This window comes from Acomys russatus, chromosome 10 (assembly GCF_903995435.1).
Source record: "Acomys russatus chromosome 10, mAcoRus1.1, whole genome shotgun sequence".
Taxonomy (NCBI): Eukaryota; Metazoa; Chordata; class Mammalia; order Rodentia; family Muridae; genus Acomys; species Acomys russatus.
In genome coordinates, this window is record NC_067146.1 from 70,507,626 (window position 1) to 70,525,019 (window position 17,394).

General features: G+C 40.5%; 1 protein-coding gene across 2 annotated transcripts in view; it reads left to right on the plus strand.

Annotated features, from left to right (window-relative positions):
* Window positions 1-17,394, plus strand: part of Skap2 (src kinase associated phosphoprotein 2) — a 148,713-nt gene that overhangs the window by 123,540 nt on the left and 7,779 nt on the right. For both annotated transcript variants that reach the window (XM_051152371.1, XM_051152372.1), the window contains exons 10-11: window positions 6,548-6,625; window positions 11,797-11,909. In XM_051152371.1, coding sequence (XP_051008328.1) covers window positions 6,548-6,625; window positions 11,797-11,909 — 191 coding nt within the window. The remainder of the gene's footprint in view (window positions 1-6,547; window positions 6,626-11,796; window positions 11,910-17,394) is intronic.

Genomic DNA, 17,394 nt, shown 5'->3' on the forward strand with positions numbered 1-17,394 from the left:
TTGTGAGCCACTATGTGGTTGTTGGGAATTGAACTCAGGACCTTTGGAAGAACAGATAGTGCTCTTAACCTCTGAGCCATCTCTCCAGCCCCCTTAATGTCTACTTTTCAATAGAGATGACTGTAGACACTTGAAGATTAAATGAGATATTCATATTATAATTAATCTAATCGCTAACTTAATAATGATTAGGTGGTACTTTTTACCTAATAAAATTTAAACAATCTACATTGACAAAATTTATTTTCTGAAAAGGGATTAAATGATTTATAAATGACTGACAAATACATTTAGGAGAAGAAATGTATGGGAATAATGAAATGCATATGTAGTTGAGATAATTTTATTAGAAAGCCTGTTTAAAGACTTACTAAAGAAATGTGGCCTACAGGGATCAATAACAGTTATGTTTAAATCAGTATAATTTTAAAAGATAATTTTTCTTATAACTTTTTGCCATTTTTTGTTTTTTTAGCAATGTGTAGATCAATGCTTTTTATACTTATAATAATAACTAAAGGTTAATTTACATTAAAAAGGAATTTTAATTCTATCATAAATGGAGACCAAAAAGAACTTTTTATAACAGTAATCATTTAATTCAACGTTCTTAGGTTAAGAAAAATTTTAGCACTGAATTTTTAACAAACTTATAAGGTAGCAAAAAGTCTTTTTATTACATTGAAGTCCATATTTCGTAAAGCTCCCGTCTAGAATGCAGGAGGAGTAGGGTCAGTGACATGGTTGGTTGGTTGGTTGGTTGATTTTAGACTGGAGCTCAGGATGTCCTGGAGCTCTCTGTAGCCCAGGCTGGGCTCAGACTCAGTCACCTTCCTGCTTTGACCCGCCCCCCCACATTTGATTGCAGGCACAGGCAAGATGGCCTATTTAGTATTTAGAATTTCATTTTTAAGTGATTTCTTTTCTCATCTACCCTATTTGCCTGTAGATGGTAAAGTGCTTCTGAAATGAGAAGTCACTCTGTGGCAAGTGACAGCCACTTTTAGAACATCCATCGGCCATTTGTACAAATGGTGGTAGGGAGTGCAGGCTGTGTGGCCTTGATCCAGACTCTCTCCTTAAGGAAGTGAGGAACTTGAACAAATACCTAAGGACTGCACATGGGTAACTGACCAGAAGCGGCAGCGTGATCACAAGATGGCCAGAGCAGCAGCAGCAACAGGCCACTAGACCTGTTTCCTGGAGTGCACATGTGACTCTGCCACTTCTGTCATTGTAACCACCTGCTCACTTTGAAGTTTAATGCTAAAGCATAGGCACATGATTGTATCTTTATAAAATATTTACTTCTTAATTTAAAAATTGCTAGTTTTATTCTTCTTTGCCTTACTTATTTATTTATCCAGAATTTTGTATGAGTACTGTGTGTACATCATTTCCTCCCTCCTCCTCTTCCTCCCTCCTCATCAAACTTCTGTATCTCTTGCCTCTATGTGTCCTTTTGACTCTTCTTTTTACAACCTCTCCTCTGGCCTTCCTAGCTCACCACAAAGCCGAGAGAGAGTACAGGGTAAGGCGTCATGTGTACGGCCTCCTCTTCGCTATGGCACCCCTCTTTTACATCATAACACAAGCACTGGCACTTTGTGTCTTCAGTCCCCACATGCCACATGGTCTCTAATCAGGGGTGGACACTTTGCTTACAGTTCTCTAGAACCTGAGCCCTTGATGTGTAGGTTAGCTCCTGGCTCCAGTGTTGGGGTCAGTGTCTGTTGGATACTGTGTCTAGACTCATCTTCACCACTCCCATCTAACCATGTTCCCCTTACTGAATGTAAAAAAGAAAAGAAGCTTGCTGACTTGGAAACAAGTCCGTTTTCAGTTATAGCTCACATTAAGAACTGTGCCAGATTTCTGATGCTGTGTTAGGGACATTTGAGGGTGTGAAAAGCTTGAGACAAGACAGAGCTAGGAAAACAGAAAAGACAAAGCTATGTAGTTTTGGCATTGCACATTGTTGCTCTATTTTCAGAACCACACTAAGAAAACGATGGTTTCGGCACAGTGCCTTATGGTGTAGACCCTGCCAACTGTGTGAAAATGTCTCCCATGTCCTTAAACAGAAGATACTTAAGAGAATGGTCCACGTATAGAGTGAAGGGTATGTGTGTGTGTGTCTGTGTGGGTGGGTGTGCTCGCACGCACGTGTGTTCAAACCTAGAGCTTTGTACTTACAATTACTGAACAATACCCTCAACATGTTGAAATCTTAGTGAAAGTCAAGGAAGAGACACGAAGGCTTGCTAGCATATGCCTGAGGCTTAACCCTTTCTCATAAATGTCCTAACTGGATGTCACCTGAGCAAGTTAGTCAGAATCCACAAATTTTATCATCTGCATTCATAAAATAATAAGATACAAGTGCCTACCTAGTATTGCCTCATAAAAATATTGGTGTATTTAGCTACTATATAATGGATTTAAACATGGATAGAATGGGGACTTAAGCAATAAATACTATTCTTGAGAAAGAATGCATGATGACACAATCAAGTGAAGCCTGGGACTCCATTTCAGAGCATTTTTTTTTTTTTTTTTTTTTTTTTTTTTTTTTTTTTGTCTTTTAAAACACATTGTAAGAGTTATGCTCTACCAACTGAGCTTAAAATACATTGTAGTTGCGTAACCAAGACACTGTTTTCTGAAGGTTGTCCATGAGAAATGTGATCATTATGTGGGTCAGATAAGCTGTTTCTGCTGCCTTTCTTACCCTGGAAGAGACTGTAAAGTCAGCCCTTGGCTCCTCAACTCACCCACCTTGCCTGGGCGCTAACCAAGTGTCTGCAGCCTTTCTCCAGATACTTTCTTAAGCATCAGCTATCCTTCTCTTAAGCCTTTTTCTTTTTGATTATTTATCCTAAAACTAGGAACATCAGTAAGCTAGAAACAGCAGTATTGCAAATACCACATAGCCGCACAGATTTGTGATTCTTAACAGGAAATTAGTCCATTTGCTAGGAAACTGGATCAATTTTCAAATTAAATAGACTAATGTAAAGGAGAGGGGAAGCCTCAACTTTTTCACATTAAGGTCTCTTAACATGGATTTTCTTACAAAGATTTGGAAAGACTTGACTGTTTTTCCTCCTGTCCTTGCTCAACCCAGGAAGGAGGCCAAGCAGTTGGGCTCAGGACTCTGTAGGTCAGATGGCTTCTGGAAGTTCGGTTTTTCTCACAAGGTTTAAAGGGAAGAGCTTTTCTGACCACCAGACATTTTAGAACACACTGATTAGCAGCTGCTGCCTGGATCTGGTATTCCATCCTCCTTGGCACTTAGCTTGCTTCATTTTCATCTTGTCTGATCACAAAACAATCTACAGATGATTCTTCTAACACTGTGTGATTGGAATAATAACTCCGTGTGTTGGAGACTTTGTGCTGCAGCTGAGAGGCATGTAAATACAAGCTGCTTATTTGCAAGAAGCTTCCAGATTTGCAATATGATTGCTATGGAAACCACATAATGAAAAGCATATAACCATCTGTGTGGTTTGATGGATTTTACTGCATAGCTGAGCTGTTTTTGTTTACTGTTATTAAAATTTTGAATGGAATATATTAACCCACAAACATTGACTATTTGAGGTATTACTTAGTATCATATAATGACATTGGGCCTAAGTATGAAAATAAAATGTCTAATAATAAATCTAAGTAAAATAGCATACAAATGTATGCATTTCTAATATGGAGTGAAGGTAATTATTGCCTAAATTTTGGTTATTTATTTTGGTATAAATTTTGGTTCTTCGTCCTTCTGCAGCTTTCAGTGGTGTGGATACTTTTGCTGTGTGAGTAAATGAATGGTGATCTTAGACCCATTTGTTTACAGTATTTAGTGAGAGCATTCCTTTGTGCCAGGACGAGTCAGTATTTACTGAGAATGTTATCCCCTAAAGTTAAAAACGAACAAAATTTGAGTTTGTCGTTTATGTGAAAGCTATATGTGTTGTTAGGCCAAGATGAATGAATTGTTGAGTATTATTTAGAAAACTTGATGGACGGTTTGCATAAGGTTTTCACCTAAAACGTCAATATAGTTATCCCGATGATTTAATAATACATTTTGTAGAGGCAAAGTTTTCTCATGTAAGTATAATCCTTAGCATATACGATAGACACATTTTAATAAAACTAAAAATAAATTTGTGGTAATAAATTCTTCAAAATGTATTGTTAACTTTGTCAAGATCATTTTCTATTTAATTTTGCAATTGTTTTTCATGGTATGTTGGTGCTGACATTTGATGATGAGTCTAAATCCCAGTTTCTTCTTAAAAGCCAAAAATAGCACTTACTACCTGGATGAAGCTATGCTATGGTTTTGACTAAGGACACACCCAATGGTTTTTACTCCTTGATGCTGGATTTGTGGCCAGGCAGGAGAGGGAGTAGGTAGGAAGAAAAGAGAAAGGCAAGGCAAGCTCTGTCTTTCACCTTTAAAAATAAATGTACCATCTGTGAAAAGAGCAGGTGGGATTAGCTGTAAATTTCTGCCTTTAGAGTTTATGTGAGAACAACCTATAAACAACCCGCTTGTGATAAGTAGTCCTTGAGATTTGGCCAAAGTGAGATGACGGTTGTTAAGAGAAGTGCCCCGTATTAAATTACTAAGGTTAACTCAGCAGTGTACATGAAGATGAAACGTTCCAGCTGCTCCATATTTTGGAGCTTTTATTATTTTGTCCGAGTTGAATTGTATAAACTCAAGGCACTTAGGTTTGACGTCTGAAGCTCACTAATTAGAATGTACAGGAGACTTTTCTAGTACTTTACAGTTGCCCTTTCTCTGGTATTAACCCTGTCCGCTTGCAAGAACAAGTCCATGTTCCCCCAACAATGCAGATATCTAGCCTGTTAGTGATGATATGCCCATCTGTCCATTAGTCCAAAACCTGAGCCTTAAAACATCCAGGCAGGCACAACGCTTATCGATCCTAGTTCCTCCACCGCTCACAACACCTCCTTCCTGTTTCCTCTGCCCCTGCAGTTCAGGACTTCCTTCCTCTTTATCTGGACTCTCCACATCCCTCACCCAAGCTGTCTGAGACAATGGGATCTAATGATGATTATTAAGAGCAATTTTAGCCCTGCCCTGTCTGCTCAGAAACCTTGTAGGGCTCTCCCTGCGCATCAGGCTGGCGTCAGAAGGCTCTAACGAGATGTTCATGGACCCTGAACTGGCCCCTAGTTCTCTTTCTCCTCCCCAAGAATACCGTGCTCCGCTGTCCAGTGAATGTTAATGTGCCTTGGTCGTTAAGTTGGGGTGTGGAAGGGACTTCTCTTCTGTCCTTAAAATTCTTTGTGCTGCAGGTCTTTCATGGGATCCCAGGTCCCTGGGTTGAGTGGTACCACTTCAGCGCATTGTGCCCACCTGTCAGGGATTTCCCTTGTTAGCTCCCTTCCCTTGGGTCTCATCTCTGTCCCCAGCAGGCTGTCGACTTCCTCAGAGAAGAAGCTTCCTGTTACTTTTGCCACCTTGGCAAATCCTCCCTCTCACACATGGATACTCCTCAGTGGAAACTGGTTGGCTGATTGCATAGTCATACACTAGCTACCTGTGTATATTTTACATATACATTGTGGGTTATTCTTGAATTAGGATTTTTTTAATGTAGTTTTTCTTTGGTGTGACCCTTATATATCCTACATTAATTTTTTTTTCAGTTTTGTATAAATCCCTAAGTAGGGAAAGTGATAATGTAATATATCTGTTTTTAGTAGAATGACTGACATAGTTTGATTCTGTGTGAAGCAATTTTTTGCTTAATGTTATGCTATTCCATTCCATACCGTGGGAGGGTAATGCGCTTGGAGTGTGTGGGAGAAAAAAAAAAGGTACAAAGCACTGACTACAGGGAGGATAAAGCACATGGGAATTTTAACCACAGACTCAAGTTTGAATCACATGCCTTCTTTATTTCAGTGTACTTTTCTGTAAGATGATAATTTATAGTCATTCGTCTATAAAGCCTTACCTCCTGCAGTGTGTGACACATAGTAGATGCACAGTGTAATGTGGGGGAGTTACCGTGAAGTGTAAGGACCCATCTAGTAGCCTCTTGTGAGAGCACTAAGTGGGGAAACCAATGAACAGGTCTGACAATTGATGGCTTATAGATTATCTGTATTTTACACACAGTTTTTTTCTGTGCTGTCTTGGTGCTTTAGGAACTATGGTTCTATTGTAATAGTCCTGCTACTCAGTACAATGTAGCATATTTGTATAATGTCGGCTGCTACTTTACCAGATATAAGAGCTGTTCTGGATTTAAGATTGTTCCAGACAAGCTTCTCTAATTATTTAAAACAAATATGCAACAGATTAGTACATATCTTACAATGTGTCCGGTCAACTTAAACCTTGCTGAGGTTGCTGTTTAGTTACTAACAAAGAAATGTGGATCTTGAGTGTTTTTTGTGCTTTAAAGTTAAGTGCTATAGACTTTGTGTTGCTCTTTACATGGGTGGGTGCTGTGCTAGACTCGGGGCCTGTTAGTGTGCCACTAATGCTGTTTATTTGCAGAGGAGGAAGAGGACACTGCTTCGGTGAAGACAGACGAGCAAGGACAGGGGAGCCAGGACGGTGCTCAGCACACCTCAGGTAGCCCTGGCAAAGCTTACTTTGGCTTTGGTCTAATCCCTTTCTAACTCTGAAGATGCTGCACAGCTCCCCGGAGAAGTTGCCTTGTTCGGTCTGTGCGTCTTGTGGCTAAGAAGCTGCTTAAGCCCATTTAGAATGCATGAAAACCACTTGAGAAGGATTTATAAAGTAAGCCAATTTATACAAGGTATTCCTTCCTGAATTACTTTGTAATGACTCAATTAGCTTTCATTTCTGCACAAAGGAGATTTAGTTGCATAAATTAGCTTATCATCATTGAGGAAGTGTCACTGCTAAAGGACAGTTTATAGATACAACATGCAGTTGCTGTCAAACCTATAAGAATGTAATATAGACATCTGTGTATACTTTGTGCTTGAGCAGAACAGACTTCTGCCATTCAGAGACTAACAGGGGACAACAAGTTGCCCAGGGGACTGGCAATGTAGACATCTCTGAAAAGGTCAACTTGACACAGGCTCTGACAATCGACCCACAGCTCTGTCTTCTTTGATAAAAATCAGATAAACTTAAGACCGCTAATTGATCTGCAGCCTGTTTAAATGTTGGCCATGCATATCTTCATTGCATATGATTAGCACAGAAAGCAAATGAATTGGGTACGAAATGCCAGAGTCCAGTGACAGCAGCTTAAACATGAGAAAAGGACACTGGTTGCCTAGAAGACCAGGAAGGATGCTCTGCGCTATCCACTTCCCCCTGGCACCCGGCCCCAAGTACTAATTATGACGGAGACTGGAAAATAACTGCGCACATGATGTACAGCGTCACACAATATGAACAGCCTTTCATGCTTGTTATTTCCAAGTGGCCCAAGATAAACCGTGTGTAGCGTGAACATGAGGTTAGTTTTGATAAACCAGCAATTACTTTACAGGGAAAGAAGAGATGGCTGCCTTCTTATCAGGGCTTTACACCTCTTCACAGCCAACGTCAGCTGGAGCGAGGTCGGCCCTGTCACCCCAGGTCCTATAAAGAGCTGGAGCCAGGGTCACCTTCCCCTTATGATATGTTCAGACATCACTCTTTTGAGCTGTCAGAAGCAGGGTGGACAAGCAGTGCGTGTTCAGGAAGTAGCTTTCCCGAGGCCTTCCTACTGTGACATATGGGAAGGAAGCAGAGGCCTGATTCTGGACCTAGACAGGAAGGCAGGAGTAGCTTGCTGCGGAAGGTTTGGGTTTGCTTTTTTTTTTTTTTTTTTTTTTTTTTTTGCCCCAGAAAGGAAACAAGGACAAAGTCATTAAATGTTAGCACTCTTGCCCTGTAAAACACAGCCATAAAACATGGCAGCAAGCGAAGTGCCGGGATTCATGGTAAATTAGATACAGTTTTTAAGTTACATATTACCGCTTCTGCTAAAAACATGCAGGACCCTTTTTTTTTTTTACATTTCTATACAGGTATAGAAAGTAGGCACGTGGGAGACAGGCGTTCCACAGATAAAAGTGACTGTGCCTCAGATGCTTGCCTTTGAGGGTAGGGGAGAGCAGTTTTTCTCAAAGGAATCCAGGGAGTAGATAAGCTTTTCATGCCATAGCCACAAGATACCACAGTATCTCTTATCGCTCGCACTGTGGAGTTCTGCGAAGCCACAGACCGGTGCCTTTGCACAGTAATGACCTTTGCTCATCCCTGTGCTGTTAGTGACTAGATGCCAGGTACCCAGGCTGCTTATTTTCTCCCTCAGCGTCACATAATCTGATCTTCTAACTTTATTTAAAATTTTTATATATTTTTCACACTGACTAATTTTATGAAAAAAAAAATCAGTTTTTTAGTATAAACTGTAAAAGTAAAGCTGAATTCATCTTGTCTCCTACCAGTTGCTTTGCATTTGTCCATCTTTCACAGATCATATATATACAGGTATATAGAAGGTCCTGATAGATTTTTTTTAAACACACTAAAAATATTCTTCCCTGTCGTAAATGCTCCTCATGCGTGTAGTACCCAGGGAGAGGGTCCCCAGTGTTGTCACCATGCTGCACTCTTTGTTGTCATGTCTTTCATAATCTTGCCTTTGAGGAGTGGTGTTTACCTGTTTCATTTGTACTTTGGTAACAATTCTGCTAGCTTTGACAAACAACTATTTTATTAACTTTTTAAAAGCACATCGTCTAAATTTTTCAAAGGCTATCTAACTTATTATTTTATTTTTTTTACCCTCTTTTAAAAAGAATTCGTGCCCCTCAGCTCAGCACGCATAGCAAGGTGAACTTTTGTGTGTCATTTTTAAAATACTGATTGTGGTATGGATAGGAGTCTGTTAATCCTCAGAGGTAAAGACACCTAAACCACATGAGCTGTGCTTCTGAATGTGCCATATTATATATATAAAGAAAATCCTGCCGTGGGGCCAGAGACGTTTCTCAGCAGGAGAGCATGTGACTAGCATATTGGAGGCTCTGCGTCTTCTCCCCATCACCACAAAGCAGAGCAAAAGCACCTCATGTGGGTTACCTTCCAGGGCACAGGTACAGAGCGCTAGTTTCTGTGGCCCTTCTATGCTTTCAAAGCTGTGTTTCCACCGGACTTTTGTCTGTGTGTCTAGACCCACTTACGTTTTAGAGATAACCTGGAGGACTCCCTGCTTTCCACAAATAAGATCGCTCCTCATGTCTTACGTCCAGCATGCTTTCCTGGGGAGATAGCTAACGCCAGCGCTGCCAGCCTTTTCTTCACTGGCGATGCTTCCGCCTCTCACTTAGAACGTCAGTCATATGTACACACAGCTGCTTGGCACACCCGGATTGCTCTTCAGCCGTGCTCACACATGGACATCGAATTGAGGTCTTTTTTTTTGGATACCATCATCATCAAGATTTTAAAACTCGCACTTGAAAGTGCATCTTTCCCCAGCATCGCCACATCCCTGGCTTCCTTGCGGCAGTGAGGTTTAATGAAATGCTCCTGATGCACATCTAGGGAGAGATGCGTCTTATACACGGCGGCTCTCTCCCTCCTGCCTGCTCCATTAGTGTTAGTGGGAGTTTCTCCAAGTGTGTCCAGGGGAAGAGGAGCTCCAAAGTGACAAGCATATACTTTTCGTTTTGTCTTTTCTTCACCGCCCTTACTTTAAAAAAAAAAAAAAAAATCTATTAAATGAAAAGTACATAAAAAAAAAAAAAAAGAAAGAAAGACAAAAGAAAAGTATTTTGAGAGGCGTCTGAAAAGGGAGGAAATGCTAGGGCAGCTGAGGACCCATTAGAATCCCACAGCTTGGCCGAAAGACTTGCCCTTAGTTTTTAGCTCAAGGTTGTTTCTTCCACATCTCTGGCCCAAGCCTAAGTCCTGAGCAGCACAGGGAACGTGTCCAGTCCCTACTGGGGAAACCAGCTATTTAGACCTTCTACCTCTTGGCTGGAACTGTGTGGTGGGCCTCACACATGAGATGATGTCATCCCCTCTGCTCTAGTTCCTTGACTTTCAAATTGACGCTGACGGACTGCACGGGGTGCAACATTTGACCCATTTAGCAGTTGATTTAATCTGACAGGAATGTTTCAACTTCTAAATCTCTATTTGTCTAAATAAGTGGTTTTTAAAAGAAATCAGTCACTTTATTATTAAGTGATATTTTTTTTTCTTAAAAAAAGAAAAAACAATGTTTGGAGGCATCTGTCCAGCTGGAGTGCCCTCTAGTGTCTGTTTACAGAATTTATTTAATACACGTTTGGGGGCTGTTGGGTGTGTGTGTGATAGGGGGTGGCCACAAGCATTGTTACCTCGAGGTTGGATTCTGGGTCTTGCACAGGTCCCCGCTGGTGTCCTCGCTGTCTTTAGTGCTTTGAGCCCAAGTGCTAAAGTGGAGAAGCCACTAGGCGTCCGTCTCTCTTTTCCTTCTCCTCCCCACCCTATAAACTTGCTGCCGCCACCCCTTTGTCTTAAAAAAATAAAAATCAACAGGAGATTCTTTTAGGTTATACCTCTAGTCCTTGTTTATTTTCCCACAAATATAATTGAAAAGGTTATTCTATAAATACTTGGATTCCATGTTATTCAAATTCTCTTTTTAAAAAAATGTTTAAAACAGTAAGGAGAATGTAAAGACTTCTAATAATTAATACTTTGTGAAAATCAACACCGTGCTAACTGTACTAATGTGACTAGCTGTGTTAGATTGCCAAGAAGCCTGTCGTTTGAAAGCCATCTAACAAAACCAAGGTGACAGCTCTGATCCGGCATACATCTCCACATTATCCCCTCAGATTCCAAGATGACGTTCCAGGATGGAACCTGACAGCACATGTGTGCTGCCTGCCTCGTGAATGCACGGACAGCGTATGTCTTATTGACATTACTTGCATTCTTTTTTCCTTAACTCATCAAAACTCAATTATCATGAAATTAAAAACAGGAAACAGTTCTCCGTGTAACAAAAGCATCCAGTGTATTTAACTGGATGCTGTGTTTTAGGAACGCCACATTGTATGAGTGACAAAGCATTTATTACCCGGTTACTGTGGTATCACAGCGCGGAGAGCACTAAATAATCAATCAGTTAATGGTGTGTATGGCAGTTTGAGCACATCACATCCATTGTGCTTATGCCAGTGGAAGGATGAGCTGGTAACTATGGTATATGTTGCATGTTTACTCAGAGCCTAGTGTCCTAGACCTGACGGGCAAAAATATGTATTGGCAATTTCAAAGTTGCAAAAATCGGTTAGAGGCAACTTTGAGAGACTTTGTGTACATATGCCTTATATTTGTGCATTAAAGTATTATTACTATTACTACTACTACTACTACTGTTACCAAGTGCTGCAAACTCCGTGAGATGGTTGCTTCGAGTGTATCTGTCCTGTCCCTTCGATATTGTTGATTATGCATCAAGGCCAGTTGCTCTTCAGAACACATGACGAGGGGGCTTAGGACTTGTCATAAAACCAGGCAGAAGCACTTACTGTTTTCATGAGGAAGCCATCACTGCAGGGTTTAGATTAAGGATGGCAGTGGAGGCAGGCATGAAAAACCAAACCTTTCTGAGCCAATCTTCATGAGCATGCTCAGAGGGGGCTTCCTGTGGCTTCACTAAGCTGCTCCATGATCCTGGCCAGAGCTCTTTAGACTTCCTTGGCAGTCTGGGATGGTCTTTTAATTTCTGTTGGTTCAAGCCATAATTCCAATCTTTTCTTTCTTTTTCCTAGGAGATAAAAGCACTGATTATGCTAATTTTTACCAGGGTTTGTGGGACTGTACTGGAGCTCTTTCTGATGAGTTGTCCTTTAAGCGTGGTGATGTGATTTACATTCTCAGCAAGGTAAGAAAATACCCCCAAAATGACAGCTGTCAAGGGGACATACATAGTTCAGTTCTCCTCCACTTGAATTTACAGCACGAGGGAAAAATGCCAGTTGGAATTCTTCTAGGCCCTTGTTAACAATTGGAAGTTTGCAATAATTAATTATTTTGTCAAGTGAAATATAATCAGAATTTAGACACAATCAGATAACAGGATCCAACTTAACCAGTGTGTTTACCTATCACTCCAGCCCTTGGCAGGCACCCACCTACTGCGTTCTCCAGAAACAATATACTTATGTGAAAGTTAACATTGTAAGGTATTAGGTTATTAATTGTGTTTTTCTTGCTTCTTCCTTCTTATTCTTCTGTGTGCTTATTCTGAGTTTGCCTGCCATTCTCCACTGGAAACATTGTGTTTATACAAGAAGTTTTTCATCTTTGTGTAAACACATTGGGGGTTCCAACACTTTGAAGGCAATGCTTTTCTATTCAGACAGGTTGATGTAATTTGATTTTCAAGTTTAACGCACTGTATTTCTAAGTGCAGTGGCAAAGTGTGTTCCCACAAACTCACCGTTATATACATGAGAGTCATCTCTGCTTTTTAAGATACTGGACTGCAGAACCTGTTGTCTCCAAAAGTCATGTTATGCTTCTGATAATTTTTACTTTAAAAAATTTACCATTATACTATAGGGATTTTTTTTTTAAGTCTGCTTTTTGAGACTATCTTAGCATCGCATGATGAGTGGAAATGATTTAAATATAAGCAGGGAAATGTTAAATAGGTCATAAGTAATATTTTAATGTAATTGATCTGAGAAACATTTTGAATATTTCAGAGGGAAATATGATATATTAGATATTAAGGGAATTTGGAGATAAGGTCAGAAGTCAGATTTTTTATTATTTATTTTAAATTTTTATTTATTTATTTGTTTGCTTTACATCCTGATCATAGCCCCCTCCCTTTCTTCCTGGTCCCACACTCTCTCCCTCTTCCTCTTATCCCCGTTCCCCTACTCCTCAGAAAAGGGGAGCCCACCCCCCCCTACTCACCCACCCCAGCTCATCTGGTTGCATCAGGACTGAGTGTGGTGTCCTCTTCCCCTGTGGCCTGGCGAGGCAGCCTTGTCAGAAGGAAATGATCAAAGAGCAGGCAACAGAGTCCATGTCAGATACAGCCCCCGCCCCACCGCTTTCTCCCCTTACTAGGGTCTCACATGAAGCCTGAGCTGCCCATCGGCTATATCTGTGTAGGGGGCCTAGGTCCAGTCCATGCATGGGCCTTGGTTGGTGCTTTATTCTCCACTAGCCCCACTCCCACCCTTGGGTCCTGGTTAGTTGGCTCTGTTGGTCTTCTTGTGAAGCTACTGTCATCTCCAGATCCTTCTGTCCTCCCCCACCCCCTTCCACAAGACTCCCTACGCTTCACCCAGTGTTTGGCCTTGAGTCTCAGTAGCTGTTTCCACATGTCAGATTTTAACATTGGATGTCTAGTACAGAAAATTTTGACCCAGCTGGTCATAGAATCTTAGCGTGGGCATCTTAATGAAGAGTGTCTGTTCTTGATTCTACAAATAAGGGAAATAAGGGCATGGGTCAAGAAAGTGTAGATGCAGTACTTGAGCTGTGTTGTCCTGACTCTCAGACTAGTTATTGTCCATCTCTTCTGCTTAGTGTCATACCATAGTAAAGAAGCCACCATACCAGGACCCTTCTCGGCACCAAGAATACCAAAGCAATGATACATAAGCACAGCGGGAGACGGGCTGTTAGTAATAACATAAGCTAAGGTCACGGCATATTGAGATAGCCAAAGCCAAGGCTCCTCACGCAGTTCTCCCGCTCACTGGTGTGTTGTCGTACTTGTAGTTGCTCCCAGAGAGACACTTTCAGGTCTTGGAAGCCACTGGTAGGTAACCAGCCCTACTGCAACTAGCTGCCTCTGCTAGGCATTGAACCCACGATCTTTCTCATAATAGTTAAGTGCTGTGCAGCTGAGCTACCTCCCTAGCCTCACTCCAACCTCCTCTTTTCTCTAACTGGCTCAGACTGGTCCTGAGCTCCAGTCAGCCTCCCAGTGACAGGATCCCAGGTGTTGGCTAAGGTGTCTTACTCCAAAATGATAGCTTTTGCTTAGGTCTGTATTAAGCATTTAATTGTCCTAAATTAAAATAGCAGCTTTTAAAGTTCATTATTTAACAGAAATAACACTGGCCCAGTTTTTATCAGGAAACTTTCCTGAAATCTCTCCCAAATTTACCAAGCTCACTGTTTGTTTAGCCAGTTTGGCTGCAAGTATATAAAAGTAAAATGTTGATTAACTTCTATTGGACATTTCAGAGTCCAGGGTAAATGGCATAGCCATTGTATTCCTATTGCACATATGGAGCTTGTAAAGCTCACAGGGGTCTGTTCTTCAGGCCTTCTCCATGAGTCAGCTTGTCTGCTGTAAAGCCCAGGCAGAAGACCCGCCCCCAGGACAAAGTGGCATGCTCGTTTCACTCCCAGCATTTTCTGCTCTTGTGAAATTAAAAGTGTAGTCCTAGTGTGTGCTGTACTTTCAGGATGCTGAGGAGAAAACTTCACTTCTCTGAAAGCTGTTTTGTAAAGACTGCTTTTATGTATAAAGCTTGACTCTTTAAGAACTTGGGTCACAGGTGGCCCATCTCACAGGTGGCATTAGCTTCTGTCTAAGCATCTTAAATGCTGTTATGTGAGAGAGAACTGGTCCCCTCTTTCAAACTTTTGACAGTCTAACATCATAGTCAGTCCACTGGGTCCCATCCTTCCAGAGATGGCATTTTAGCTGGGGCTAATTTTGGTTTCGGAAAGAAGAGCCAAGAAAGATGAACTTGCTCGCCACCGTGTATCTCCCCCATGGGCTAAATGGCCAGTACTCAGGGTCAGCAGCCAAGAACCTCAGAGAGGGAAGTGGGGGACCCCAAAGGGCTCCTACACAGTCACAGACTTTGCTGGGCTGTCTGGTTGCTTTGGAAGCGAGTATGTGTGGAAAGACTTCCTTTCCACCTCACACTGGGTAGGTTCAGAAAGAAAGCAATCTCAAGACGGTTGTAATTCACAGTTTGTCTAGACCTTGGCAAACACAGACACTAAATACCATGACTGTGTTTAGTTTCTGAATGCTTAAAATAATAAATGGAGAACTCAAGATTTTTCAGAAGAAAGTAATGAATTTCTAGATCGAGGTAGGACCAGTATTGTATTATATTGTATTGCAGTTGGCTCAGCAGGTAAAAATACCTGCATCTACCCTAACAAACCGAGTTCAACCCTTGAGGCCCACGCAGTGGAAGGAGAGAACTGACTTCAGAAATGTGTACGCACACATTAAATAAACGCCTAATTTGATTCTTCAAAAGTATAAGCAGTATAAAATATCTACTATTTTATATGCTTAGAAACGTGCTCAGTCTTAGAGTGCTATCTAGGTCTTTGTGGTAATGGTATGAAATTTTTCCCATTTTAATTTATTTTTTTACACCATCTAGTGGCTCAGAATGAGTGGTGCAGGTAATTGCAGCTAATGTGCACAATCAAAATGGTGTCATTAATTCAACTTTAAATCTAGCTATGGGTTATTACTTTCCCATCTCATGTCAATAAAATATTAGCATTAATCATGAAAAATTTTGTTCATCATTTTGAATTTAGTGTATACACAGGAAGAATAAATTTTAAGGAATCTAGCATACTATTTATGGAAACACAGAAAACTAATACTTTGTAAGAAATCGATGTCATGACTTCTTAGAATAAATAAAACTATTTAAAAGGTTTTAAAGAAGTGCAACATAATCTTAGAAATGTAGTGACTTTTTAATTTGAAATATTATCACTGACTTGACTTACTACCTACAAGTTTGTCAGTTTTGAATCTAGCTGTTTTTAAAAGGCAACACAAAATAGTTTAAGAAAAGATATATTCCTTTAATATAAATATTTAGACAAATCAAAATTAAAATAGCATGCTTTTAATGAAGAGTGTTTCAATTTTGTAAATGTAATGGTAGAAAACATTTCACTAATTTGATGATTAGACTATTTTCATTACAGGTCTCTATGGAAATACAGCTTTATGTTTTCGTTTTTCCCTCTCTCCCATCCTGCCTTCCTTCCCTTCTTTCTCGTGGAAACGGTGATGGCGTGTCAGCTGTGCGCAGTTAGCCTCAGCGTGACTTACTCATGTTAAGACTCTGTCTTCACCACCCCTCCACTGCCCTTTTTTTCTTTCTTGGGTGCAAATCAAATGCTGCAGTAAAGGAAAGCAGGCAGACACCCCCTTTCCTTTTGAACATTTCCCAATTAGCAGCTGTCATGTGACTCTCTGGCTGCACTAGCCCCTCCTTCAAGTGTCCAGCATTTTCTTAGTTTCAACCTTTGAACCTCACTAATAATAAATCTAAGTACTGTTTGCCATAAATGGAGACAGTACCTTTATGCTTTACCATTCTCTTAATATAAGCTTGATGCCTTTTTTAAGTGCATTAAAATAATTCAATATTTCAGTGTAGATTTAGAAAGCTTTTTTTCTCCTGCCAAAAAAGAAAAAAGAAAAAAGAAAAACAAAAGAAAAGACAGAGCATATTTTCAGGGACAATATAATTTGTGGTTTTTATGCTGTTTTCTTGTGAGTTACCTCTGAAATACAGCATGATCTTAGGGTTTGTTTGTTTGAGAGAGGAAAGGCCATATTAGAGGTAGAAAATCTTTTTATTTTTAATTTCTGTCATTTGCCGGATTTCGGTTGTTTCGAAAATCATACTAAATATTTTACTATTTGCATCTCAAATTTTTTTCAAACCATGGCTGTAATCTGGTAGCCAGTGGTGTTTTCCCAGAAACATGTTTGTGCAGTCTTCTAATTCCATCAGTAGGTTCCAGGTCACATGGCAGCAGCCTGACTTCTGCTGTATCCCTCTCCGGTCCTGCTGCTCTGCCTCACTGTGTCAGATTTACATCCTCTGCCTGTTTATCTTTCAATCTGGACTCGCTGGTACATTGCTAACTGCATGCTCATCTGTACTTTTTAAGCAATACATTATTTTTAGAGAGTAACAGACAAGCTATCCTCCAGCAAAAAAGAGGCATGCTACTTAAGACTCTAGAATATTTTCTTTCATCAGAGGCATGTATGACTTTAGCTTTTCAACCTTAAAAAATTTTTTTTATTAAGACCAAGACAGGAAATGTAGATGAGATAGTGGTCATGAATGTACAATAAAATGCATTTGAGGTTGTGTTGGTTGAGTTTTAAGCAGGGGTGTGTGTGTGTGTGTGTGTGTGTGTGTGTGTGTGTGTGTGTGTGTGTGTGTGTGTGTCTGTGTGTCTGTGTGTGTCTTAAATTGAGAAGTCTGTGATCTCTTATGCAGTCTCTTATCTCTCTTTTATCTCAGCCCCTACCTCAGAAACCAAGAGCTAGCTCACTGACACTTTTGTGATATCTCCCTCATCCCTGTAGAGCAAGAAGCTAGACA